Here is a 25,360-nt window from a genome sequence, read left to right as displayed (position 1 = left end):
GTTTTCAAAATTAATACACTGTTCACGTTGTGTGTTTGTATGAGTTGCACGAAAACACAAATAACGGCATACAGCAAAATTTATTGTTGTTTAAACCATGTAAGATTTCACCGGTCGACAGAAAACACCACAAAAACATGATCATTTGGTTTACCGATGAATTCTTATTTAACCAAGTAAGATAAAACTGCTTAATTTGTAGTTTTCAAATAGCTCAAAAGTTTGGCAAGCCTGGTATTAGCAAGAACGAAATTAAATATGTAATTGCTGTGAAACAGATGATCATGCATATGAAAAACATCAGCGTTTACATTGTGACTGTGTGTGGTACATGATTTTTTTCACATTGTTTGGACACCAAGACCGAACAGGGGTGTTTTACAATCAAAGCAAATATTGTTACGAACATGAAATCGGTAAAGTTAGTGTTTATTGTTAGTCAATATGTGTCTTATTAAACTTGAAATGACACTGAATCTTTTTTCGCAAACATCACATCGATGAGGGTTCTCTTTAGTATGAATCAAGATGTGTCTTTTCAAAGCACTACCAAGAGCAAACCGTTTCTCATATGTTTTGCACTTTGTCGCTCCATAAGAATTTTGTCCTGCAAGTTTTGTCATTTCCTGATGAAGACGTCTTGTATAGGACGTCGATTATACATTATATTTGAATAAACAAATTAGGAATAATTTGTTGTTGGAATCAAGTATTTTGGGCAACATAAAAAATATTGAAATTCACTGTTAGCTGCTTGTTGTAACAACTGGGGAATTGGAGTAAATGGCAGTTTACCTTGGAGGTTAAGAAAGGAAATGGCACGGTTCACCAAAGCATCAACTGGATCACCACCAGAGGGCAAGAAGAATGCTGTTGTAATGGGAAGAAAAAAAATGGGATAGCATACCCAAGTCTTTTAAACCAGTGATTCTGCCGCGGCACACTAGTGTGCCGTGTGAGGTTTCCAAGTGTGCCCCGAAATCTTCTTGTTTTAAAGTGCAAACATTTCCTGGTGTTTTAAGACTTCACAATGAAAGACTAGTGTGTATGACAACGTTTCTAAGCTCATATTTTTGTTATTCGTTAATTGAAAGCATCCTTACTCATCACGATTAGGTTGAAAATTACCATTTGTAACAACTTTTGTTATGTTTACCTGCAAAGTGTGCCACGGCAACATATTGTAGTTCGTTAATGTGCCGCATGCATAAAAAGTTTAAGAACCACTGTTTTAAACCAATGAAAAATCGATACAACATTGTTATGAGTCGGACACTACCTTTGAACACACCTGGAGCGGATGCCGTTGTTAGGTCATTTGAAGATTTAATTCAATTATTATCATGTGAACAATGGCAAAACAAGATACATGAAGTAATTAACCTTGGAGGTTTACAAAGTTATTCAAGAGTCTCCTTACTGTGGTAAAGTTTATCTTACAAGGGTCATGGCTGATTTCAAATGTGACACATTTTTTCCCAAGCTGGATGAAACGTTTAAGATGCTCCCAACAGATCAATTTGACAACGTGCCACAGGGTGTACATGAAAAAAACGGTATTAAGTGGAAAGTTGAAGTTTACCAAAAAAATAAACCCTCTTGAATTGATTGTCTAAATACCTAAATCTTTCATATGTGCTTTGAAGTTTATGTGTTACTAATTTTGTTGTGTCAATTATGTTGCCTACATTGTGATCACATATAGCTGCATTTTTTTCATGTACTTGGAGTACCAATATTCAGTTTGTTGTGCATTTTTTCGCAGGCCTGCTAGTTGTACATTGAAATACCTCAATTTAAGAAACTGCTGTTGTACATATGCTTACATTATAGTTTGTGACTATACGTAACAAAACAAGTTTGATGTAATTTTTCTATTGCATACAGTACAGAAATACTATAAAAAAAGATTATACATTCTATTTGAATAAGCTAACACCTAATTGGTCATGCCAAACATTATTGTAATTTTTAGTGGCAAACGTAAAAGTGGAAAAGACTTCATTGCTACGAAAGTATCCCACATTATTGGAACAGAAAGATGTGGTATAATTAGACTGTCAGCACCCCTAAAGTTTGAATTTGCCAAAGAAATGGGCTAAATTATGAAGAAATACTAAAGTCCAGTGAATACAAAAAGTTGTACAGGGAGAAAATGATAGCCTGGGGTAGGATATAAAAAACAATGACCCAGAGTATTTTTGCAAACTGGCAATTGCTCTTTTTTCAGCTAAATAGGTTTGGATTGTAACTGATGCTCCCCGAAAGTCAGATTTGACATTTTTTGAGAGGAACTTTCCCGACACAAAACTTTTTTTTGTTCGAATAACAGTAAGTGAAACAACACGGATTGCTAGGGGCTGGCAGTTTGTGACAGGAATTGATGATGCTGAATCTGATCTGGTGAGGGGCTTACCTGGAATGTCGTGATAAACAATGATGACAACTTGCGAGTACCAACGTTCAGTTTGACGTCCGTTTTTTCGCAGGCTTGCTAGTTGTACATTGAAATACCTCAATTTAAGAAACTGCCGTTGTACGTATGCTTACATTATAGTTTCTGACTATACGTAGCAAAACAAGTTTTATGTAAATTTTCGATTGAATACAGTACAGAAATAAATAAAATTAATCATAAAAAAAGATTATACATTCTATTTGAACAAGCTAACACCTAATTGGTCATGTCAAACATTATTGTAATTTTTAGTGGCAATCGTAAAAGTGGAAAAGTTGTTATGAAAAAAACGTTGTTATGCACACCAGTACTTCATCATGATTGCTATGACACCAGGAAGTGTTTGCACTTAAAAATAGGAAATATTTTGCGGCACACTTGTAAATCTCTCACAGCACACTACTGTGTTTGAGAATCACCAAAAACGGCAATTTGTAATTGCCAAATATCAAAACACTGGAAGGTTAGATTAGGCAGGTGAGTTTCGAACTGCTCTACACAGTTTTTGTGGTACTTAAGAGTATTATAACCATGTGTCAGACTTTCTGTACTCCTATTGTGTGGCAACAATGCGAACAAAACAGGAATAGGGGAAAGCGGGGTATAATGGGACACTTAAGCGGAAACCGTCGTAGCTTCGTTAACACTGGTAATATTGAACCCAAACTTACATGACAGGTAGTTTAATCTATCTCCTACAGAAACCACCCCCAATAGTCAAGCTTTACTTTACAAACAACAAGTTATTTTAAATTTCCCAAGGGTCCATTTTTTCCCATTTTGCCCCATGGGTGGGGTAAAATGAGGTTTTGTCAAACTGCACTAAAACGAAAAAGAACAAAACACACAAAATAGCAACAAATTGTTTTTTTTGCATTTATAAACAAAGTATTTGCGAAAAACAACAACAAATACAACCAATGAACACTTTTTTTCAGTAACAGGCCTAATCACTGACATAAATCGCAAATATAGCGAACACACCTTTCACACTCATCAACTCCAGCACAGGAGTAATGTGCCCACCTATGACAGATACAGCAACAAATCCATCCTTCTGTAGAAGTGGAATATAACTCCTCACAAAATAAGCAGGCTGCATCTTCTTCCTGATTAACTTTCACATTGTTTGCAGCTTTTTTATACTTCAAAGACTTCTTGCAGTGTTTTCCTTTTTTAGGTTGTTTTTCTTTGTTTGGTGTTTGTAACTTCAGCTTTGACAGGTAAGGGGAGCTAGTTAAAATACTTGTTGAACCTCTCTTTCTTTTTTTTCTAATAGTTGTTTGTTTGACTTTTGGAATTGGCATCACATCACAAATAGATTGGGCAAATGACAAATCAAGATTTGATGTAGTATCAGTGATACTGGCAGCATTGTCCATGTTTGGCTCAGCATTTAGCACTAGGTTATTTGAAAGCAGATCTTCTAGAGGTGTTGTGACTGAAGGAGTGGTTATCGTAGATGGGATAATATCAGTGGTTGTCGAGGGGGCATGATCTGCCTCATCGAAGACATTTTCATTTACTGGCCAAATACCGGTTGTTTTGAATCCTTTAATAGCAGTACGCATAGTTGCTGCTTGCAAAAATGCCTCACTGACCAGCTTTGCTATTTGAAAAGCAGATACTACTCTACCCGGATTGCTTCTTAACCACTGTTTGACCATTTGAGCATAATAAGTGCTCAGTGGCTTCATAAAGCTCACATCAAGAGGCTGCAGTCGATGAGTGCAATGCGGTGGAAAACGAAGCATTATGACTCCGTTGTTCTTAGCCAAATCAATAACGTCAATGTTCATCGTATGTGTGGAATGACCATCAAGTAACAACAAAACTTTAGAGTTCAGTGAAGCATGACTAAATATAATAATTTTTTTCATCCATTCAACAAATAGATCTGACTGCATCCATCCTGAGGGGTGGCATGTTGCCCATGCCCCAGACATTGCACCATCCATAAGCTCTGGCTTCATCCGCTTTCTGGGGAATATAAACATGGGTGGCATGTACTTTCCATCTGCGCACATGCATACTTCCAAGGTAATGGTTTGGCCTCTTTCTGCTGATGTTAGTGTACCGACTTGGCGTTTACCTTTAATTGAAATTATTTTGGATAGGGACTTTGGTACGCTTGTTACACCTGTTTCATCACAATTATAAATTGAACCAGCCGTTAACTGATTTTCTTCAATAACTTTAACTAACAATGCAAAAAATTTGCCCACAACTACTTTGTTGAAACCAGCAGCACGAGCAGCAGATGTAGCTTCAGGTTTACGAACAGAGAGGCTTTGGTGTCTTTTTAAAAATCCTCGAAGCCAATCTTTGCCGGCTAAGCCAGTGTTTTGATTAAATTTGTTCTCTATGTTGTTTCTTTTAGCAACTTGAAATGCTAGTCCACGAAGTTCTTTTGGAGTAAGACCAAATAGTGATGCTTCCAAAATTTTGACATATTTAACCAATTGCTTTTCTTGTAAAACAGAAAAAATTGGTCTGTATCTTCCAAGTTCTGCAAAATTTTATTATTGGTAACATTTAAAAAACACAGTGACAGTGAAAAGTAACCTAACATTAATCGGTAAATGCAGCTGATATACTGAAAAATCTGGGACAGTATGTCTCGATCTAAATATCATGATCTGTTACAGTCATACCTTTCCTGCATGCTGTATTTAATGTCTGGCTTTTTCGGAACCATGACACCCTTCTTTCAAGTGTACTTCTTGGAATATGGAAACTTTCTGATGTCTCTCTGTAGCTCATATGTTTGTTTGTCACCTCTAATACTGCTGATTGCATGGCTTCCTTGGACCAGTTTTGCCTATTAGTTTTTCTCTTATATATTCTTGCCATGGTGGTTGTCTAATAAAAATACGAACTGCAATAGCTTACATTTAAATAAAAAATAATACAATTTCCAAATCCTAAACCAATTCTTTGTTTCTCAACTGTTTAGCAGCTAGCCAGCTATGCTATACCAATAAAAATACTACATTGCTTGCCATTGTAATAGCGAAAACAATAAATATGGGTTAGTTGTATTGCAATACCACAGTGGGGTAAAATGAAGTGGGGTACTTCATTTTGCCCCCCGCCTGTACTGAACAGAAAAAGCTTTCACAAAAAATATTAGTAACTGGAAAACTTTTTGATTCATTACCAATTATTTTGTCTCAGCACTAACCAGTCTAAAATAAAGAACTTTTATTTCTAAACTGTGTATGTCTTGGGAAAAAAAGGATCAAACTTATATCACTCATTTTAAGAAACAGGCTATTTTTAATTTTTTTGCTCCAAACTTTTTAAAGAACCGCCTAAATAAAAATCTTTCCTTGACAAGATTGATACTCAAAATGGCCGCCTAAACACAGATTCGGCGCTTGGTGGCGTAAGTAGGTCGCCTAAAAACGGTCAACTTCATTTTACCCCACCACCTCATTTTACCCCGCCCTCCCCTACAAGCATTACAATATAGATTATGAAATCATAAACACTTAATACTGATCTCCTCGCTGTGCAGCTCAATCTGTGCACCGAGCGGGAAATTAATCTTGGCTTTATGGGCGCTATTATATGGTAAATACATGATATAAACCAAGTATTTTGAAACAAAAATAAGCTGGTAAATGGCGTCCGTTGGTTAAATAAGAATCTGCGTTGAAGCTGTCCTAGCAAATTGGTTGTGCACCCCTGCACTACGGTTTTATAAAGCATTGTTCGTAACCACAAACACAACGAAATTTCGTTGGCAGCAAAAACTTATTGCTTCATCTTTTTCATGTTTGTGTACAGATGCTAAAAATACAATGCTTCATTTTGATAAAAACTAAAGATTGCCGAAAGCAATCATGGACAAGTTGATTGTACTATTATTCGACCAAAGGTTGAAGAATATCGCAGTAGTTAGGCCGTAACTGATTTAGAGTTTACTTGAATTGATAGTTGTAGTTTTCATTGTTAGAGTTGTACTTAAACAAAAAAAAGCGATCGTCGTCAAGTATGTTAAGTATTAAGTTAAGTATCACTGGGAAAAGATACTGCTCAATCAATTAATTCGTTCCTGGCTTACCCAGGTCACCAAGAAAAAGTGCTCAAATGTCCGCTTTTTTACTGAATTTCTTATTTACCCAATAACAATGCTATACCTTTGAGAACAGGCAAATATACATCTTCAGCTGATTTTTTTGAAATACAGGTGGATTTTTAAATTTTTTGAAAACAAAAGCTTCCCAGCAGACACACGACGTCCTATCGACGTTGAATAGATGTCGAAATGATGTCGCTAGATCGTAGATCAGTTCAATCCATCAGTGTTTGTCAGTCAAAGTAAATATTTTCACGAACATAAATTCGGTACAGCTACTGTTTATTGTAAGTCAACATGTGTCGTTTCAAACTTGAAATGACATTGAATCTCTGTTAACAAACTTCACATGGATGGGGTTTCTTTTTAGTGTGAATCAATATGTGTGTTTTCGAATTTCCACTTTGGTAAATATTTTGTCACAATTATCAAATCGATGTGGCTTCTCGTTAGTATGTGGGTTAACACGCGTCTTTTCAAATTCGAAGTGATACTGAAACTCTTTTCACAAATAACACATGGATGTGGTTTCACTTTACTGTGAGTCAACATGTGTAATTTCAAATCCCCACCTTGGGCAAAACTTTTTTCATAAACATCACATCGATGCGTTTTTTTTTTGGTGTGAGTTAAGATGTGTGCTTTTAAATTTGAAATGACACTGAAATTCTTTTCACAAACATCACGTCGATGAAGTTTCTCTTTAGTGTGGGTCAACATGTGTCTTTTTAATTTTCCCATACGACCAAACTTTTTTCACGCATATTACATCGATGTGTTTTCTCTTTAGTATGGGTCAACATGTGTGTTTTCAAATTTCCACTTCAAACAAATCTTTTTTCACAAACGTTACATCGATGTGTTTTCTCTTTAGTATGGGTCAACATGTGTGTTTTCAAATTTCCACGTTGGGCAATTTTTTTATCACAAACGTCACATCGATGTGGTTTCTCTTTAGTGTGGGTCAACATATGTTTTTTCAAATCTCCACCACGAGCAAACTTTTTTTCACAAACATCACATCGATGAGGTTTTTCTTTGGTGTGAGTCGACGTGTGTCTTTTTAAGTTCGAACTCTTTTTAAAAGTTTTTTCACATAAATCACATCGATGCAGTTTCTCAATGCTGTGTTTCAGCATTTGTCATTTTACATTTCGATCTTCCAAAAACTTTTGATCACAAATATCCGCTTGATCCACGCCCAAATCCGTTGATGTCATCTTTCTTTAAATTAGTTTTTCAGGTATTACATATTTCAGGTATTTAATATGTTACGACCTGAAAAAAGATAGGCGTTTCTTTCGTCTGGCCAATGTAAACAATACATTCGACGTTTGGACGTCTTATACTGGGGGGCTACATCAGGGTAACGTTAGCTAGCCAACCAGTGGTTCTTATAACAGCAAGAGAGTGTACACGAAAAAGACAATGCCGCGAAAACGGCGATAATACGTTGATGAAAGCCTGGATCAAAATAGTTAAGTGCTGCAAATGCAACCGATAGCTAATCGGCATTAGAACATCAGTTTTTGTATTCATTTTGAACTATAGGTACCTTGTAATACCGGTTGGTTTGTGATGCACGCTAAACAATATCCAGGAAATTTCTGTATCCAGGAATAAAATATTCTCGTTTTTGTCTACAAACAAACCAGCACACTCAGGTACCTACAGTGGAAGTTCCGCCACCGGAAAAACCAAAGACTGTGTATATCAAAGTGTCGGACAGATCAATGAACGGGCTTGAAGGAATATCAAAGAGACGTAGCAAGGTGGGATTCGTTGAAATCTTTGACACAAATTGAGTTGACCAAATTTGTTACGTTCCAGAACGTAGAAGCATAAATATATTTTCATCATGCTACAAATTTCCAACAACATGCGTGCTAAGGTAAAACATACTACACATTAACAAATTTTTATCTCCTCCTGTAATTTTTGTTATAGTATGTCGACGTTTCGACATACGAGACACCTTCATCAGGGCAAAATGACATAAATTATAAACTGAAAGTTGTCATATAGCTCAATAGTGTAAAAGTCGTGTTGGTGTGAGAATGTATGTTCTACGACTCTAGGAAACCTCGCTTGAGGAAATCAGTTTCCCTCGCTAAAACCTTTGCAGCAGAAAAGGTAATGGTGTAAATATTTGACAGTAGCATGTTATGGACAGTAAAACGGCATTACGAAGGGTACACGAGGCCCTGCGGTTAAACGGCTACCCGAACTGAATAATCTTTTGTCACTTTGCCATACATTCCTAAGTTAGCGGATTTAATCCGTCGCATGTTGACCGATTTTGGGGTCTGCGTAGGGATTACACCATTCAAAACCCTACGTCAGATGCCCTCGCAAATCAAAGACACCGTAGATACAAACGCGACAAAGGGCGCGGTATATCCTGTGAAGAGTGCAATGAGATTTACGTCGACGAGATGGGGAGGTCTTTGAATACGTACCGAAAAGAACATGAAAGGGATGTGGCCAAGAAAGAAAAGATCGGCATTAGCACTTGTTGAACATACAATCTCACACCAACACGATGAACGTTAAAACGGACGATAAATTATCCGTCGCTTTTGCAGCATTGAGCTAGGTGTTATCACTCGACCATTGGTGCAGACTACGTTTTTTTACCACCGCGTATTGTGTGTGTTTTACCACCCTTGTTGCTATGTAACAACTTTGTGTCTCAATTTATGTCATTACCCTTATGATGGTGTCTCGTATGGAACATCAAAACGTCGGTATATTATAATAAAAACTGCTGGAAGAGATAAAAAATTCTTGATACATCATGCCTGGCAGCAACATTTCATATCTACTACACATTACTTCCCACAATGTAGTTAAGACCGAAGTATGTAGCATTAGGTTAACATAACATGTAAGCAACTAATTTATATTCAGTCTCATGACTCAAATTTTATGTGTTTGAACCAGTGCTTCCCAACCTGTTCCAGCTCACGGCCCACTTTAAAAAAAAAATTTGGCGGACCGCTGTTTTATCACATTGCACTTTTGCCTCAAATTTACTTCCTGCCTTTTTTATGAAACCGTATTTGATGTATTCTGGGTCCAAGTGAAGGTAACAAAGAGAGTTCTGGCATCAAGATTTTACAACTAATACAAGTACTGTTCTGCTTTTGAACTTCTGTCTTGGTATGAGAATAGTTTGACAAGTTTCGCGGCTTACGAGAAAGAACGAAAAATAACCTAACATAAAGATTCTTGTACAGGCGTTTTCGTCCACCAGGTTGCATATTTAACAAAAATGTCGTTCAGCTGGTGTAATTTTAAACATAATATTCCGTTGTTTCAAACTGATTTGCAACAAAGCTTCTAAAACAAAGGTGAAAATACTAACATCTTGTTTCAACTCTTAAGAAAGTACTCGCAAGTCGGATAAAACATTTTATATAATACCTGAACAACTAATTTGACGAAATGGAATCTCAGGATTTTAACTTAGAGCAAAGTGATGTTTATGATCAGAGGTTTGATGAACGTGCTAATGCAAAACCACAAATGCTGACACCCAGTATTAAGAAACTTCATTGATGTGATGTTTGTGAAAAAAAAATGTTCGAATGGAAATGTAAAACGACACAAGCTGACAACCAGCGTTGAAGCCCTACCGATCTGGTGGACGAAACGTAAGCAAAAATACAAGTTATGGACAGAAACAACTAGTATTTTTGTTTAACATTACACCAGCTGAACGACATTTTTGTTAAATAAAGATTCTTTGCGGCATTTTAATGTTTTCTTGTCTTCTAAGCATTGTACAGACTTGCAAACAGAATAATCATTAATGCAATCACCAATCTGCAAATCAAAATGTGTAAGTCTGCCAGCACTACCTGGGTTTGCAATATTACAGTCAGCTGTCCGACATTTTTTATTTCCAGCGTGTCCGATTATAAACGTTATTTATATTTGTTTAAAATTGGCAAAACCAACTGTTCGGACAGATTTTCAATAACTCTGGAAAAAATTAAGTTTGTCTAATGCGCTAATATAGACCCGCATGTGTAATGCGCGCAACACCTGCAACTTGAATACGAAGCAATATATCTCGCTGTAGTCAATGTAACCAACAAGTAAACACCTTTAAAGTTTGCTTGTTTCTGGTTATTGCTAAGTAAGTGGAGTACAGTAGGTAAAGTTCAAAAAATTGTTGCCTATTATCACATCGATGAAGTTTCTCAACGCTGGCTGTCAGCTTGTGTCGTTTTACATTTGCACGTTCATCAAACCTCTGATCACAAAACATCACTTTGCTCGAAGTCAAAATCCTGAGATTCCCTTTCGTCAAATTAGTTGTTCAGGTATTATGAAAAATCTTTTATCCGACTTGCGAGTACTTTTTTAAGAGTTGAAACAAGAGGTTAGTATTTTCACCTTTGTTGCAAATCAGTTTGAAACAACGGAATATTATGTTTAAAATTGTTTGACACAAATTTAGTTGAACAAACTTACTACGTCCCGGAACGTAGAAGCAAACCCGTATTTACGTTATACTGCAAACTTCCAACAACATGTGTGCAAAAAGCAAAATATACTGAAAAATACAACCCTGGTGTAATGAGACTCAAATAAACAAACGAATGCTAATGCGATTAACTATCTATAAAGCATAACTCCCAAGTGAATTTCAAACTAGCTAGTATCAAGTTACTTAGCGATGTGGCAGACAGCTGTTCAACAATTTCCTTTTCCAGCGTGTCCGATTACGCCTCACTTAAATTGGTCCGAAACTGGGTCAAACCAACTGAGGCAAAATCGAATTGTTTTGACTACAACTCAATAATATGTCAGACTCAATCAGTAACATAATGTAGTATGCACTTTTCAATTAGTCAAAACTACAGAAAGCTTCCAATCAGTCAAAACTGAAGAAATATTGGCGAGACTGTCGGTCACCAACTTTTCGTTAACGTAATTTGGACAAACTAAGCGACTGTCACATCCACATCAAATTTAGTAAACGGTCAGACTGAAAGCGTTTTTTTTGTCAACACAAAATCAATTCAAGAAATTAATTTGCAGCATGAAATATGTGAGAAGGAAAAAATTGATTACCAAAACACAGATTCGAGTATTGGTAAGTAAATACGGGTTGTAATACTTGAATTCAAAGCCTAGAACACAAAAAGAAAGAATTAAATCAGTTCATTTGATATGTGCACTGATTTCTATTTATCGATAAAATATCAGAATTGTTGAATCCAAATCTCTCTGAGAATGAGCATAATCAACTGGGGTAACTTCTTGCACTGCAGTGTTCGGCAATCCGTTCCAATCTTTGTTTAATTAAAACATTTATGAACTGAAAAATGTTTTACAGCACAAAATGCTAATTTACTTGTAAAATCATTGCAGTCATCCAAGTAGGGAGAATCTGGATTCATCATTCCTCCAATACACACAAATTCGCTTCGCCAATCGTTCACTCTAAACCATTTCAGGATTTTGTGAGTTTAGGGACCAATATAAGTTTAAATCGTTTACTATTATTGACTGCATTTTCGTACAGTTTAACAAGCGACTTACTTAACAGCAGGACACATTGCATAGACGCTCCCAGTTCTTCCATAAGCACGAAACTGAACAAAACCAGTCTGTAGAGGTTTTACACTTGGTGGCAGCATCGAGTTAACGACTGACGCGTTTCCAATGGAAAATTGAACTGGTACTGAAAGTACGTCATCATCATAATAACAATCCGGACCTGAAATAAAAAACTTAGAAACTGATGGGTTAGTTTAAAACATTCAACAAAAGATGCTAATAAAGCTTGAGTTGTATTGTTTGGCCTTAAAATTGGTGACTATATCAAAAATTAAAAAACATCTTTGATATTTAGTGAAACTAATATACTGTACTTACAGAAGTTGCCAGTTTCTGAAATAATTTCCAGTAGTTTATAGGCAACAGCGTTGATCTCTATTTCAGGAATTAAAACACTATTTCTTCTACAAAGTAAAGAGTATAAGGAAAACAAGCACAAAATAATTTGACGTTTATGTCACATTACTTAAATAGAGAATAACAGTTCACCTTGAAACCATAGTGTAACCAAAAAGTGTATTGGATACAGCTTCACGAATTGTCCATCCAAAATAATAGTCTGATGTGTATGTTCTGTTGTATAATTCTATTGGCGGCATTTCGGATGATTGCCATTCCTAAGTGGTAAACAGCAAAATAATTATTACAATCCGTGATTTCAAACAAAGGACGAATGGATTTTTGACAAATAAATTTGGAGCTGGAAAAAACTGTCAAAAAACACTAGACGTGACGAACCCAACGTACCTTCGCATTACTGACATAAAACCAAACATCACACAAGCTGGCATCGAATGCCCCATATCTACATTGTGCTTCATAATGTAAGAAGAAATTGTTGAGAATGTGATTTCCTTTGTATTCTCTAAAGAAGTCTGTACTTGGTCGATACGATGTTGCCTTATAAGATTAAGTGTGTTAAATAGGCAATAACTTGAATATGGACTAATTCAGTATTTGTTTACTCGAAAGTGGAGATAGTAGAAGCAGTGATCGAAGTTTCCTACAGCAAACAAGGCAACGAAGGGACGCATTTTTCGACTGGATTGCATCATGTTGCCAAGATCACATCTTTATAGTTAAGTAGAAACTTGAAACTTAAAATACGAGAAAAAATCTCTGACTTACCCGAAATCCAAACCATAATCTACATCATCACTTGGACAGTTTGCTTTATATTCGTATGGATAACAATTTTGATCTGGGTTAAAGTAAATCTACAATAACACACTTTGTTGATTATTCCACAAAACCATCAAAGTTTAAAAAGCTTACCGCCATTCCGTAATAGTTTCCAAACAAATTACTATCCTCCAGCCTGGAAGGGTGAGTGCCATAGCTGTAAGGATAGAAATCAGTAATTAAGTTTGTAATTTCTGTGTCTTTTGCCTCAAGTCGATCCAACATTGAATTCACATCGGGATAAAAAACTGCAAAAAAGCTGGTTTTACGACATGACATGACTTCTGACAGTGCTGCGTTAAATGATGGTTAAACCACTTGGTGATCACAAACATTCCATTGGCAACCAAATTTGCAATAAGTTACTAGTAATTACTTCATGGACATTATTCAATAACACAGGCCAAAATAATTTTTAGTGCTTTTAATATTAAAACTGATATGGACAAATTTTGGGGTACTGATTTATCAGATGAATGTTTTAAGTTTACAAAATCGAAATTTATGACCATATTGATTCAATGACTTTAAAATCACGCTTTTAAGTGTTTGTTAAAGTTTTGTTACAATATACACATGAATTTCCTCCAGTGTAGTCATGTTTATAGCATGAATACGTGTTCTATGCTTATGCTCTGTCTTCTATGCTTATGCTCTGTAAAATGGTTGGTGCAAGCTAGTGGTAACATTAAACTATACGTGTTTTGTGGAGAGCTTTCCAGACTAGTAAAGCAAGGTGTAGTGGCTAGGTCATCTATGAGATGTGGCATGAATACCAAGATGTTTTATGCTACATTACTGGTGTACAATTATGTGATCCTGGCTAATTACTGGGGTCAATTAAACGGAACGATATTGCTGCCAGTCATTTCCAAAAGTTACAGAAATACATGTGATCAAACCTATACCCGATATACCTAAAAACTTACAACAATTAAACCATTTTAAGTTTTTGCTGTTGAATTTTGTTTGTTTAAGAGTGTCCAACTGTTACATTTAAAATTAAATTCGAAATTTTGTTCTTGTAACAACGTTAATTCCAAATAAAATACTCAAAACCAGTTTCACAACCTATAGATTTTTTTTAAAACGTGGATGTACCATAACAATAAAAACTAGACGTCATACAGATAAACCAATTGCATTTTTGACATCAGGGCACTACTGTAAAATTAGTCAAATTCAGTTAAAACATTACTGACACCAGAAAAAAATATTTTTCGTTGCCCTGTGTGAATGATTGGATTAAATTGTTTGCAAAAACAACATGTCAAGTGTTTGTATTACCATTTTCTGGTTTTAGTTGATATCGTAAGTTAAACATTGCATGCAAATTTCCTCCATATATTTGCATAAATCCGTTATCTGTTTGATATTGCAAAATACTCTGCTCTCTGCTGGACTCCAGTGGCGTTTGATTTATGACATGACGTAACATAATGTCTTTTCCCTAAAAACCGCAAGTTTCTTATTAAATCAAATGCATTATGCGAGAAAATATTTGCCTGGTATTCATAATAAGCTTGACTTTTAAAATCTGATCTTGTGCAAGTAGCAAATGTTCCGAAGGTATTTGTGTTCATCCAATTGTGGTAATCTAACATTTAAGATGCACGTAAAATGTTTGTTTTTGTGCAATAAAATATCATAATTTACCCATAATGTTTTCGTTGTTATTTGACGACTTAACAAACCACAAATCACTATAACTTTCATCTAAACTTAAATTATTGTCGTTAATTGTGGCCGCGAGAATCCATCCACCACCAGCAGCTATCATGTCACAGTAAACCTAAGTACAATAAAAATGTGATTTAGCCAGAACCAAAATCAAATGTAAGGGTGGTAGTTTGTTAAAGGAAATGCTTTCAGACATTTATTTATTTTTTGGTTGATTAAACACCCTTTATTTCATGTCTTGAATAAGACTGCTCAAGAAAAAAACAGGAAGTGGAAGTGGCATAATTAAGTATGTGGCAAAATAACGGTAATAGACCAAACTCCAATAAAGTTCTACAACTAAATACCTAATTTTTGTTAGAAAATTAAGTGCCAACAATTCAAATACCCCTTTTAATGGATGTTTACGAATGATTTTCTGTTAAATAAAATAAACTTATTTGAAAATTAAGACTTGCTAACACATATTTATTCTGTTCTGGTCTCGAAACTTACTCGGAAACTAAGTATGGTTCAAAATTGGTAATTACAAAATTTTGAACATAGATTGCAAACAGCGTATTGAGCGCTGCCAATGGCGAGTCACAACATAGGTAAGGTTTTACAAAAAATACGACATTTATCTAACTACAATAAGTTACCTCAAACGATTTGCAGAACGGTTGTATGACGTAGATTCCCTCTTTAAATCCAGCGTCTCTCAGTTCAACACATGAACGGGCAGGGTTTGGGAAAGTACCAAGCGGTGGTTTTATTGTCACTGATTCAGTGGTGTTGAAGGTAGTATTTGGAGTTGTCTGTGGTGCTACGGAAGGAAAATGTTACCTCTAACCTAATTACAATCAGGGCTTAAACATTAAAATACGCATCACTTAAAAACGATTTTTTTTGTATTAGGTCCCATTGTTATCATAGTATGCTGCTTCTCCTACTGTTGTTAAATTGGGTTTCAGAAACATTTTTTTCACTCAGCCCTATATGCATTTAGGATGTCGTTTAATCAGACAAATATCACTGAGCATCAATTTGTTTCGAAACTCCTAAATGCACAAAACTTTTTTTGTTGCATATAACCAGGGTTGCCATACTGTCCTTATTTCTAAGAAATGTCCTTATTTTTGACTGTTGTCCTTCTTTTGTCTTTTTTTCAGCAATTACAAGTCAAATGCTTGCTACAAGTAACAGTGAGTCTAGACCTGAGCTGTCGTGAGATGCACAAAATATTTTCTACGAACAACAAGTTACTGAACAGATTGTTTCTGGCAAAAATATTGCAAATATTATGTCATGACTCGTATAAATGCAAAGATTTGTTTAAAAACGTTTGTTTCGTTTCGCCTAAAAATTTGATTTTTCGGTTGTCCTTGTTTTTGGTTCAAGTCGATGGCAACCCTGCATATGACTTACTTTGATTAATTTCTTCATTTCCGTTCTGAAGCAATGAAACATGTAAAAGAAAACACTCAAACGGATTGTTTTCAAACAAAAACATACAAAGCAAAAAAAGCTTTGACACACACCTGCTTTGGCTGCTTAGCTGTGAAATTGAGTATTCCAAACACTAGTCCCAAAGTAGCCAGAATAACAACCGTACATACCAAGACGACAATCAGAATCGACGGGTTTTGTTTGCTCGGAGCAATTTTACGAAGTTTATCATCCGATTTCACATTTTCTGTGTAAAATACACGACAGTCATAACCATTGCTTTCTTGAAGAAAAAAAAATATTTTCTGCCAAAGCTCGTTTGCACTATGCGTAGTTTGATCGATCAAATCTGCATAAGTTTTTTTTTTTTTTCCTTTTTTTATGTCGGATTTCGAGCTTGGCTGATTTTGGCCGCTCATGTCTAGTAGAAATGAGCGAGTGATTGCCGGCCGAGCGTTTTTCTGCGTATCAAATTAGTGTTATCGCTGTGTGTGGGTTTCTGATTTTTCTGAAAAGTTGGTTCATTTGCCACAAACAAATGATGGTACGCTATTTGCTTCAAATTTGATTATTTATTACATATGTATTATTGTATGAACTGTAAAAACATAAAAATTGATACACATGCCACCAATCTATACAAGAAACATTCTAAACAATCCTGATTTCCAAGATGCAAAATTGTATTTACATACAAAATATCTTTTGATTTAGATTCATACCGAGCTTTTTCGAATCTAAAATAGGCAACAATACAATTATGTAGTGATTGTTGGTCTTCGACAGTTGCTGAGAGCTTGAAATGACGTCGAGTGTACTAATTAGTAAACTTTGGTGCGCACCTGAATAGCAGTGTAAACGGAAGGTAAGGTCAGTTTAGGCGCCACTAAGCACAGTGTAAATGGGCCTTTAAAGTGGGATAAATGCTCAAAAGTATAAGAATAAATCAGTTGTATGACGGTCACCCTGTTACATATTAATTACCCTTTGAATTGATCGGAATTGATAGACAAAATAAGCTGTCATTGCCAGTTTTGTTTTAAATAATTTTTGGCAAAATTATGAACAAAAAATACTCAAATGCAGTGAAAGCCGCCTATTATATAACTTACCAAAACCGTGCCCACTTTTAACTGTGGTTTCAATCGTATCAATAGATTCGTCATATACGTCTGATGACGATCCTGCATACACATTGGAAAATGTCTCTTGATTTTGACGTCCTTAAAGACCAAAATATTAACTTAAAACACTATTCTTCAAAGTATACAAACTATTTTTTACCCTGTTTCTTGGTGTTAGTTGCAGTTTTTCCAATTTGTCCTTTCTTAAACTCTATGGTTTCGTAAGCATCTGGATCTTTATTGACATAAGTATGATTCATGTTTAATTTCTATAAAATCTGCAAAATGTAGAAACCTTATATATGATTGAAAATTAGATGATTAGTTTCAAACTTGTTCGATGTTAGAACCACAAACCCTGGTTTTATCGGCGACAAAAGGCTTTTGTTTAATTTTAGTTTAATGTAATTCTGCAGCTTCTGCAGCACTTTAAAAGTATATAACACCGTTGTTATTTGTTACTTACACTTTCTTGCATTATAGGTTATCGGTTACAAACAATAAAGCGAATGCATTGACATGTGTTAGCTCAAACAGAAAGTGTTATACACCATGTGCTCATTGTTTGAACAGTCGTAAACATGGCGACATTGAATCCTCGTTAACACGAACGATACACGTTGATCAAATCCATGCTTTTATGCGTTTATAAAACGCTAAATTTACAGGTGACACCTTTCAAGCGACAACATGACCAAAAATTTTTTTTTAGTTTATTGCGAGCAGATCGGAACAAAAATGTCAACCGAAAAAAAAAGCATTTTCATACGAAACGAAACAAACGTTTCTGAACAAATCTTTCAATTTATGCGAACCGAGACACACCAAGCCATGTTTTTTTCATGTTTTCTTTTGTAATGTCACAAAAGCAACACTAGATGCAAGAAGAAAAATATAGCAGTTTTGTTAAAAATCAGACAAAAAAGGCTGAAGTCAAAAATAAGGACATCCCTTAGAAAAAAGGACAATATTGTTTCTGAGAAATTACCCTTCAAAAAATGGACAAATCATAGAAAGAAGGACGGCATGACAACCCTGTCAACTGCGCACTAACGAGACCTTTGTGTAAAATTGCATCACTATAAGAAAACTGTGGTTTAATCTCTATGACTATTTATATTTTCTGCAAAGTATAAAAGTCAACGTCCCAATATATCAGTAAAACCAAAATGTTTGTAGGCATTTTCCTATATCGCTTGTTTCTAGGTAATCGTCTTCAAGCATTTAAACCTCAACAACTTTCTTTTCAAGATTAATCCAACTCTATCCACAATTGTTATGTTACATTGCAGTTGGAAACATGACAAACAATTTGACTAACTGCTGACAATACGTCCATTGTACCAACCACCAACATGGGGAAGCTCAAACAGAAAGTAAACTATACTACACCTTGATTGTTTAAACGGTCGTATTACATTGTCACTGTTTATTACATCTGCGCTGTTTATTACATTGTCAACCAACACCATGTACATTAATAACGACGTGATGTTTGCTAAAAGCTTCGTAGTGCAACATTTACGACGTGTGCGTTTCGCAGTTGGTTTTGTGATTTTAAACACATCAGGTTTAAATCGTTTCAATTTGAAACCCTTCATCAAAATAATGATATGGCAGCAGAGATGTCACTATACATCATCTATTTTTACACTAATTGATGATTAGAGTATTTGTGCAACTGTAAACGCAGGTATACAATTTTTGACGTTCCAGTGTATTATTTATCGTAGCTCATGTTTTTACCTGTTATACTCGTAATTTAATCGTAATTTTAAACCCTCTAAACTCAAAACAATATAGGAGAGGGTCGTTGAACAAGACATAGCAATGGCACCACCTGTTATCTCGTTTACAAAAACTTATGGTGAGAGTTTTAGAACCATTGATAACGTAAATGTGTACAATAAAAACAACAACATTAGAAGTTTTCACACCAAAGTTAACAAAACACAAATTATTGGTTCAAGGTTAAATTTGGTACAGGTAAGACAGACACTTGACAAAGTTTTTTTGCAAATACTTTTAACCAATCAATTATTGAATATAGCGCTTGTTGTCGCGTTTTTCACTGCTTTTACTTATTTTATGTGCTGCCTTTTTGATTTACATTTATTGATTTGATAATGACACATGTTGATTTCGAAATCTTTTGTTTACACTAATATGCTGCCTCGTTTGTTTCTGGGTTAGGATTTTTAAAACCGTAAATTGTATCACTGGTATCGCAAGTTTAAATGTAATGTATTGCAAGTTAAATCATGATAAGCGAAAGGTTCAAACTTTTTAATGTAGTTTTATTTGAAGTTGTTTGGCAATGAACCACTGTTCTTTTAGTTTTTTATCCCGATGTGAGATCGATGTTGCAATCGACTTTATGCAAAAGAAACAGAAATTCGGAGCGTTCTTGTTGGTTTTATATGACACCTTCCCAACCTCATAAGAAATGCAAAAAAAACTAAATTGTTATGTAAAATTAGCAATGGTCTGGATTCTAGACGATAGTAAAAAGCATAAATCTTTGCAATGTATTTGTAAGTTATTATTCATGTAGCTACGCCTTGCCACATGGAAACATTTAATATGCCGGGCGGGCTTTGATTTACATGTGAGTGTGCCATGATCGCTTGATGGTTTGTTGCAACTATAACGTAGTCAGGCCCGTGGATTGTGGATTAAACAATGTAGTAAGGTGAGTGCAATTTTGTAAAAAATAACACGTGATGTGATGACGTAAAAGTTAACTCTATGTTCTTTATCGCAAAACTAAAAAAAATGACCAAGCTAATATGACTAAAACTCAGTTTTCACCATGCTTGGTGGCAGCGCCTGACCTTACTTTGCGATCCCTTCCCTTCGCACAGCGATTTTTTTTACCTTAGTTTGCCAATGAAATGCTCGACGTCATTTTTCGCTCGTAATAACTGGTGATGGCCACAAATCAATTAATAATTGTGTTGTTATATATTTCAGATCCAAAACAGCTTTGTATCAATCTAAATTGAATAATATTTTGTTAAGCAAGATTTTTGTACCTTGGGAATCATAAAAACAACTTACCATTTCCTGGTTTTAGCTGATATCGAGTGTTAAATATTTTATGCAAATTTCCTCCATGTATTTGCATAAATCCGTTCACTGATTGATATTGCAAATTACTCTGCTCTCTGCTGGCCTCCAGTGGTGTTTGATTTACAGCATGACGTAACATTATATCATTTTTCTGACAAATAACAGTTTCTTAACAAAAACAAGCCATAATATCACGAAATATTTGCGTGAAATTCATAATAAGCTTGACTTTTGAAATCTGATCTTGTGTCAAATGTTCCGAATGTATTCGTGTTCATTCAATTTTCATCTGGAATGGGGGAAACACCTAAGAACAATTCTATCTTTTTCACCTATAACATTTTCGTTGTTGTTTAACGACGTAACATATCACAAATCACTATAACCTTCATCTAAACCTAAATCATTATCGTTAAATGTAGCCGCGAGAATACATCCAACACCAGCAGCTATCATGTCACAATACCTAAATACAATATAAACGTGATATAGGGAAATGAGAGGTGAGTGGTTATTGAAGGCCATTTCTAAAACATTACCCTTCAAAAGGGGAGGAATCTCAGAAACTAGGACGGTCTTGCAACTTAGCGCATTAACGAGACCATTGTGAAGTATTTATATTTTCTGCAATAAGAAAGTCAACACCGCACGCTTGTTTCTAGGTAATTGTCTTCAACTGTTTGCATCGCAACAACTTTTTTTAAAGATTAATCCAACAAAATTTTTTACAACTGTTATCTTACAATGCAATTGGATATGAAACCTGGCTAGTACTTTTACTGACTGCTGACTATTCATCCATTGCACCAGCGACCAATATCGGAAAACTCAAACAAAAAGTGAACTGTATCATACGGTTGTTGTTTAAACGGTCGTAAATTTGGGGAATTTATCACCTCGTCATACAACACGATGTTCGTTAATTTTGATGTCATGTTTGCTAAAAGGTTCGTCCTGCAACACTTACGAGATGTAAATTTCTCTGCTCATTATATGATTTAACACATCAAGATTTACAGCAATAGGATGTATCTCATAATATCCCATCGACGTTCACATAATTTACAGTGGATTCGAATGGTTTGGTGAACAGCGTTAACTGTATAAAACGTAACCGTTTGCATGTTACCCGGTGTGATACATGTTTTATTCACTTTGGTAGAAATAAAAGTCGGAGAAAAAGGTGATATTTCAGCCAAAACATGTCCTTTTACAAACATCATATCGGTAAAGTTACTGCTTATTGCGAGTCAATAAGTGTCGGTTCAACATTAAATGACAACAAATCGTAACACATCAATGGGGCTTTTCATCAGTGGTTTAGCGTGAGTCAACATGTTAATTTTCCAATCTCCACTATAAGCAAACTTTTTCACACAAACATCTTATCTATAAGGGTTCTCTTTAGTATGAATCAATATGTGTGATTTCAAAGTACTACCACGAGCAAACCGTTTCTTACAAACATCACATTGATAAGGTTTTTCTTTAGTGTGAGTCAACATATGTCTGTTCAAATTACCACTATCAGCAAATCTTTTTTCACAAACAACACATCGATGAGGTTTCTCTTTAGTGTGAGTCAACATGTGCCGTTTTAAATCTCCGTTCTCACCAAAGTTTTTTTTACAAACAACACATCGATATGGTTTCTCTTTAGTGTGAGTCAACATATGTCTTTTCAATTTTCCACTTTCGGTGAATCTTTTATCACAAATATAACATGGGTGAGGCTTCTCTTTTGTGTGAGTCAACATGTGTATTTTTAAATCTCCACCTCGGGCAAACCTTTTTTCACAAACATCACATCGATGAGGTTTCTCTTTATTGTGGGTCAACATGTGTCTGTTCATATTTCCACCTTGACAAAACCTTTTTTTACAAACATCACATCGATAAAGTTTCTCTTTATTGTGAGTCAACATATGTCTTTTCAAACTGGAACTTCGAACAAATGTTTTTTCACAAACATGACATCGATGAAGTTTCTTAATGCTGGGTGTCAGAATATGTCGTTTTTCATTGCAACGTTTAATTAACCGCTGATTAAAATCTTTACTTTGCTCGAAGTCAAAATCCTGATATTTCATCTCGTCAATTTAGTTGTATTACAAAAAAATAATTTGTCTGACTTATGAGTAATTTGTGGTGAGCTGAAACAAGATGTCTGGTTTTTAACAATCGCATTGGATGCTTGTTGTTCTCAATTGAAAGGAACATATTAGAGCCAACTTACTCCGTCCCAGTACGTAGAAATAAAGTTATATTTACGCAGCACTACAAATCTCCAACAACATGTGTGAAGGTAAAAAATACTGCATCATACTATCCTGATGTAAGGACCGAAATGCGAAACACTCAGTAAACATATTAATGCGACTAACTATCTGCAAAGCATAATTTTCAAGTGAAGTTTTAAGCTAACCTGTATCAACCAGCATCGCAAAGTGGAAGTCAGCTGTGTAACAATTTACTTTTCCAGCATTTCCGATTACGCCTCACTTATATTGGTGCAAAACTGGGCCAAACCAACTGAGGCCAGATAAAAATGATTTGACTAGAACTCAATAATATCTCAGACTCAACCAGTAACAAAATGAAGTATGCAATTTCCAATAAGCAAATGTCGTTGAGATGAAGGGTCACCAACTTTAACAAAACGTGATATAGGCTAATTAAGTCAGACTCACATCCGCGTCAAATTTAGTAAACGTTCAGGCTAACGGCGTTTTTATGTTAACATATCCAAAACCAATTTATTCCGTGTGTAGAACAAAGTATCCATAATGCTGCGAAGTCTAAAAGTTAAAAAAATTGTAATGCATCCCAATTAACAATCGAAACTTTGGTTGACCTTTCTGAACTTGTTTAGTCAAAACAAACTCATTGGAACATTACAACGTTCACAGAACCATGCATAAGTTTTCAAACAGCACAAACGCTTATGCGATTAACTATTGTCTAATTCTCGACTGAAGTGTTGAGCTAACCGACTTCAACTGGCTTCGCAATGCGGCAGTCAGCTGTGCAACAATTTCCTTTTCCTGAGTGTCCGATTACAAGCGTCATTTATAAAAAAAAAACACTAATTGCACACAGTCCACTGGCGCTGGTAAAATCAAATTGGTTTGTCCAGTGCTCTAATAAAAACTTAAATGTTTATTATTTCTTTGAGCAATCTTTGTGTGACTTTAACTCAAACAATATATCTCGCTGTGACAAACAACCAAATAGATTTCGAACACACGTGACAAAGTCGCTTTTTCAAACCATAAGCGGTCGACGTCGCAATCCAGTGTTTGTTGATTTTGCCTCAATATACCGTAAAAACTTGTTTACTTACTGCGACTTACTGGTTTGTTTTATCTTAGGTGATCCAAAACGCTGACGTGCAAGACTGAAAATCAAATGACAAACAAGCTGATCAAAACTGCCTGACTATTTGCTTGCAATGCCAACAACAAACCGTAACAGACTTCCAATTACATTATGTTTATTCTTTATTATCGTTTTATCATACAGTAGATAATAACTTTTAGCCGGTTTAACATGTACACCGAAGTTTTAATTTATACGCGTTCGGTCACAAATGTTGTTTGTGTGACAATGTATTAAAAACTATGCCTGTGCTCACTTTTTTAGATAGTACTTTAAAGACGTTTCGTTTTGAATGTGTCATAAAGATATAGTCAGCAGTGAAATGCATAGTACCTTGGTAACATCCAAATTCTTTTAAACTTTTTCTCTGCCTGGTTAGATTTTGTTTTAGATAAAACTGCAAACAATAACCTTCTTGACCTTTGACGTTTTTGAAAATAAGAAAAAACTGAGTGTACTTGCAGCAAGTATTTGCAACACAACAGGTAAAATTGAGCCTTAGTTGTGTCCATTTCTTATCAATTGAAGGCTCTAAATCAGTGGTTCTTAACCTTTTTGGTGTGGTTTCCCACTAAAGTCAATCATCAAGTTCAAATTTCCCCCCTGTTATTTATTTTGTGTCCTACATTAACAATTAAGATGAACATAAATTCATAACTGGGATCAGCCCTGAAGCTTCGGTATAGCGCCTTCAATGGGCCTGGCGTACTGTGATCTACATTAACAAAACAGTATTCTTCGATTGAAATAATTTTGAAGCAATTTGGTCGGGACGTTACAGGTACACTGCAATCTAATTAAGTTTGAATTGTGCTTTCGTGAGGAAGTAAATTTGTGTGAAATATTGGAGAGTCTCATGTGCTTGCATTAGTCATTTACTCCATCACAATCAACAGAGGAAAGGCATTTATTCGTGAACAACAACACAGTCATTGATACTTTTAGTAATGTCTGTGACGTAACAATCAAATTTCTGATTTTCTGCGTCTTGTAGAACTAGGTGATATTAATCTTACATGTTGTTGTGGAAAAAAAATTGGATTAAATTAACTTTTAATGGTTAATTCAAGGCCGGATTCGACCCGCTGGCCCGAGTTTGGTGACCCCCGACTCACATAATTTCCCTCTGAAAACATTAAATTTCCCACTGGTGGGAAATTTCCCAGCGGTTAAGAACCAGTGGAGTACACATGGAACAACAAACCCAACTTCAAATTACCCACTTGAAATCCTCAAATTCCCCACTAGTGGGTAATTACCCACCGGTTAAGAACCACTGCTCTAAATTCATCAATCTTAAAATCACAATACATCAAAACAATGCTTTGTAACAATCACGTTTTAAAAACGTTTGCAATATACAAATAAAAAAAAACACGA

The 25,360-nt window shown here is 35.3% G+C and overlaps 4 protein-coding genes, 1 long non-coding RNA gene and 1 pseudogene across 5 annotated transcripts; 2 read left to right on the top strand and 4 right to left on the bottom strand.

The window, feature by feature from the left end:
* Positions 1 to 407: 407 nt before the first annotated feature.
* LOC145219375 (dihydrofolate reductase pseudogene) lies at positions 408 to 1,855 on the top strand (annotated as a pseudogene).
* Positions 1,856 to 3,310: 1,455 nt separating this feature from the next.
* LOC145217351 (uncharacterized) lies at positions 3,311 to 4,517 on the bottom strand. Its single transcript, XM_080084604.1, has one exon. The coding sequence runs from the start codon at positions 4,483 to 4,485 to the stop codon at positions 3,409 to 3,411; it is 1,077 nt and encodes a 358-aa protein (XP_079940730.1). The 5' UTR covers positions 4,486 to 4,517; the 3' UTR covers positions 3,311 to 3,408.
* Positions 4,518 to 11,186: 6,669 nt separating this feature from the next.
* LOC145217349 (uncharacterized) lies at positions 11,187 to 15,086 on the bottom strand. The gene is made up of 10 exons (XM_080084602.1): positions 14,586 to 15,086; positions 13,392 to 13,546; positions 13,245 to 13,333; positions 13,082 to 13,187; positions 12,864 to 13,016; positions 12,606 to 12,733; positions 12,435 to 12,520; positions 12,099 to 12,276; positions 11,911 to 11,999; positions 11,187 to 11,848 (listed from the first exon to the last, which is right to left on the bottom strand). Exons 1-10 carry the CDS (start codon positions 14,734 to 14,736, stop codon positions 11,745 to 11,747), a joined length of 1,239 nt encoding a protein of 412 aa, XP_079940728.1. The 5' UTR covers positions 14,737 to 15,086; the 3' UTR covers positions 11,187 to 11,744.
* LOC145217404 (uncharacterized) lies at positions 13,136 to 24,199 on the top strand. The gene is made up of 3 exons (XR_013857387.1): positions 13,136 to 13,194; positions 18,823 to 20,222; positions 23,974 to 24,199. It is a non-coding gene; the product is annotated as an uncharacterized LOC145217404 (long non-coding RNA).
* LOC145218019 (uncharacterized) lies at positions 14,944 to 17,867 on the bottom strand. Its single transcript, XM_080085417.1, has 6 exons — positions 17,691 to 17,867; positions 17,519 to 17,629; positions 16,499 to 16,653; positions 16,386 to 16,410; positions 15,620 to 15,783; positions 14,944 to 15,090 (listed from the first exon to the last, which is right to left on the bottom strand). The coding sequence occupies exons 1-6, from the start codon at positions 17,788 to 17,790 to the stop codon at positions 14,944 to 14,946; spliced, it is 702 nt and encodes a 233-aa protein (XP_079941543.1). The 5' UTR covers positions 17,791 to 17,867.
* LOC145217368 (uncharacterized) lies at positions 21,787 to 23,781 on the bottom strand. The gene has a single exon (XM_080084631.1). It carries the CDS (start codon positions 22,690 to 22,692, stop codon positions 21,988 to 21,990), a length of 705 nt encoding a protein of 234 aa, XP_079940757.1. The 5' UTR covers positions 22,693 to 23,781; the 3' UTR covers positions 21,787 to 21,987.
* Positions 24,200 to 25,360: the final 1,161 nt, after the last annotated feature.

Source organism: Phallusia mammillata, chromosome 3 (assembly GCF_965637545.1).
Source record: "Phallusia mammillata chromosome 3, kaPhaMamm4.hap1.1, whole genome shotgun sequence".
Classification (NCBI taxonomy): Eukaryota; Metazoa; Chordata; class Ascidiacea; order Phlebobranchia; family Ascidiidae; genus Phallusia; species Phallusia mammillata.
The sequence above is the reverse complement of the archived record's forward strand: the minus strand, read 5'-3'. Positions and strand labels throughout refer to the sequence as shown.

Excerpts from the sequence above, each read along its gene's own strand:
- LOC145217351 (XM_080084604.1), bottom strand. The coding sequence starts at position 4,485 with ATGTGCGCAGATGGAAAGTACATGCCACCCATGTTTATATTCCCCAGA.
- LOC145218019 (XM_080085417.1), bottom strand. The coding sequence starts at position 17,790 with ATGAATCATACTTATGTCAATAAAGATCCAGATGCTTACGAAACCATA. Across the intron at positions 16,654-17,518 it reads TAAAAGTGGGCACGGTTTTG|AAAATGTGAAATCGGATGAT; the intron begins GTAAGTTATATA and ends TATTTTACACAG. Across the intron at positions 15,784-16,385 it reads AAATGAAGAAATTAATCAAA|CACCACAGACAACTCCAAAT; the intron begins GTAAGTCATATG and ends TTCCTTCCGTAG.
- LOC145217349 (XM_080084602.1), bottom strand. The coding sequence starts at position 14,736 with ATGTTACGTCATGTCATAAATCAAACGCCACTGGAGTCCAGCAGAGAG. Across the intron at positions 13,547-14,585 it reads TCAACTAAAACCAGAAAATG|TTTTTTATCCCGATGTGAAT; the intron begins GTAATACAAACA and ends GCTTTTTTGCAG. Across the intron at positions 13,188-13,244 it reads GATTATGGTTTGGATTTCGG|ATGTGATCTTGGCAACATGA; the intron begins GTAAGTCAGAGA and ends TTAACTATAAAG.
- LOC145217368 (XM_080084631.1), bottom strand. The coding sequence starts at position 22,692 with ATGAAATATCAGGATTTTGACTTCGAGCAAAGTAAAGATTTTAATCAG.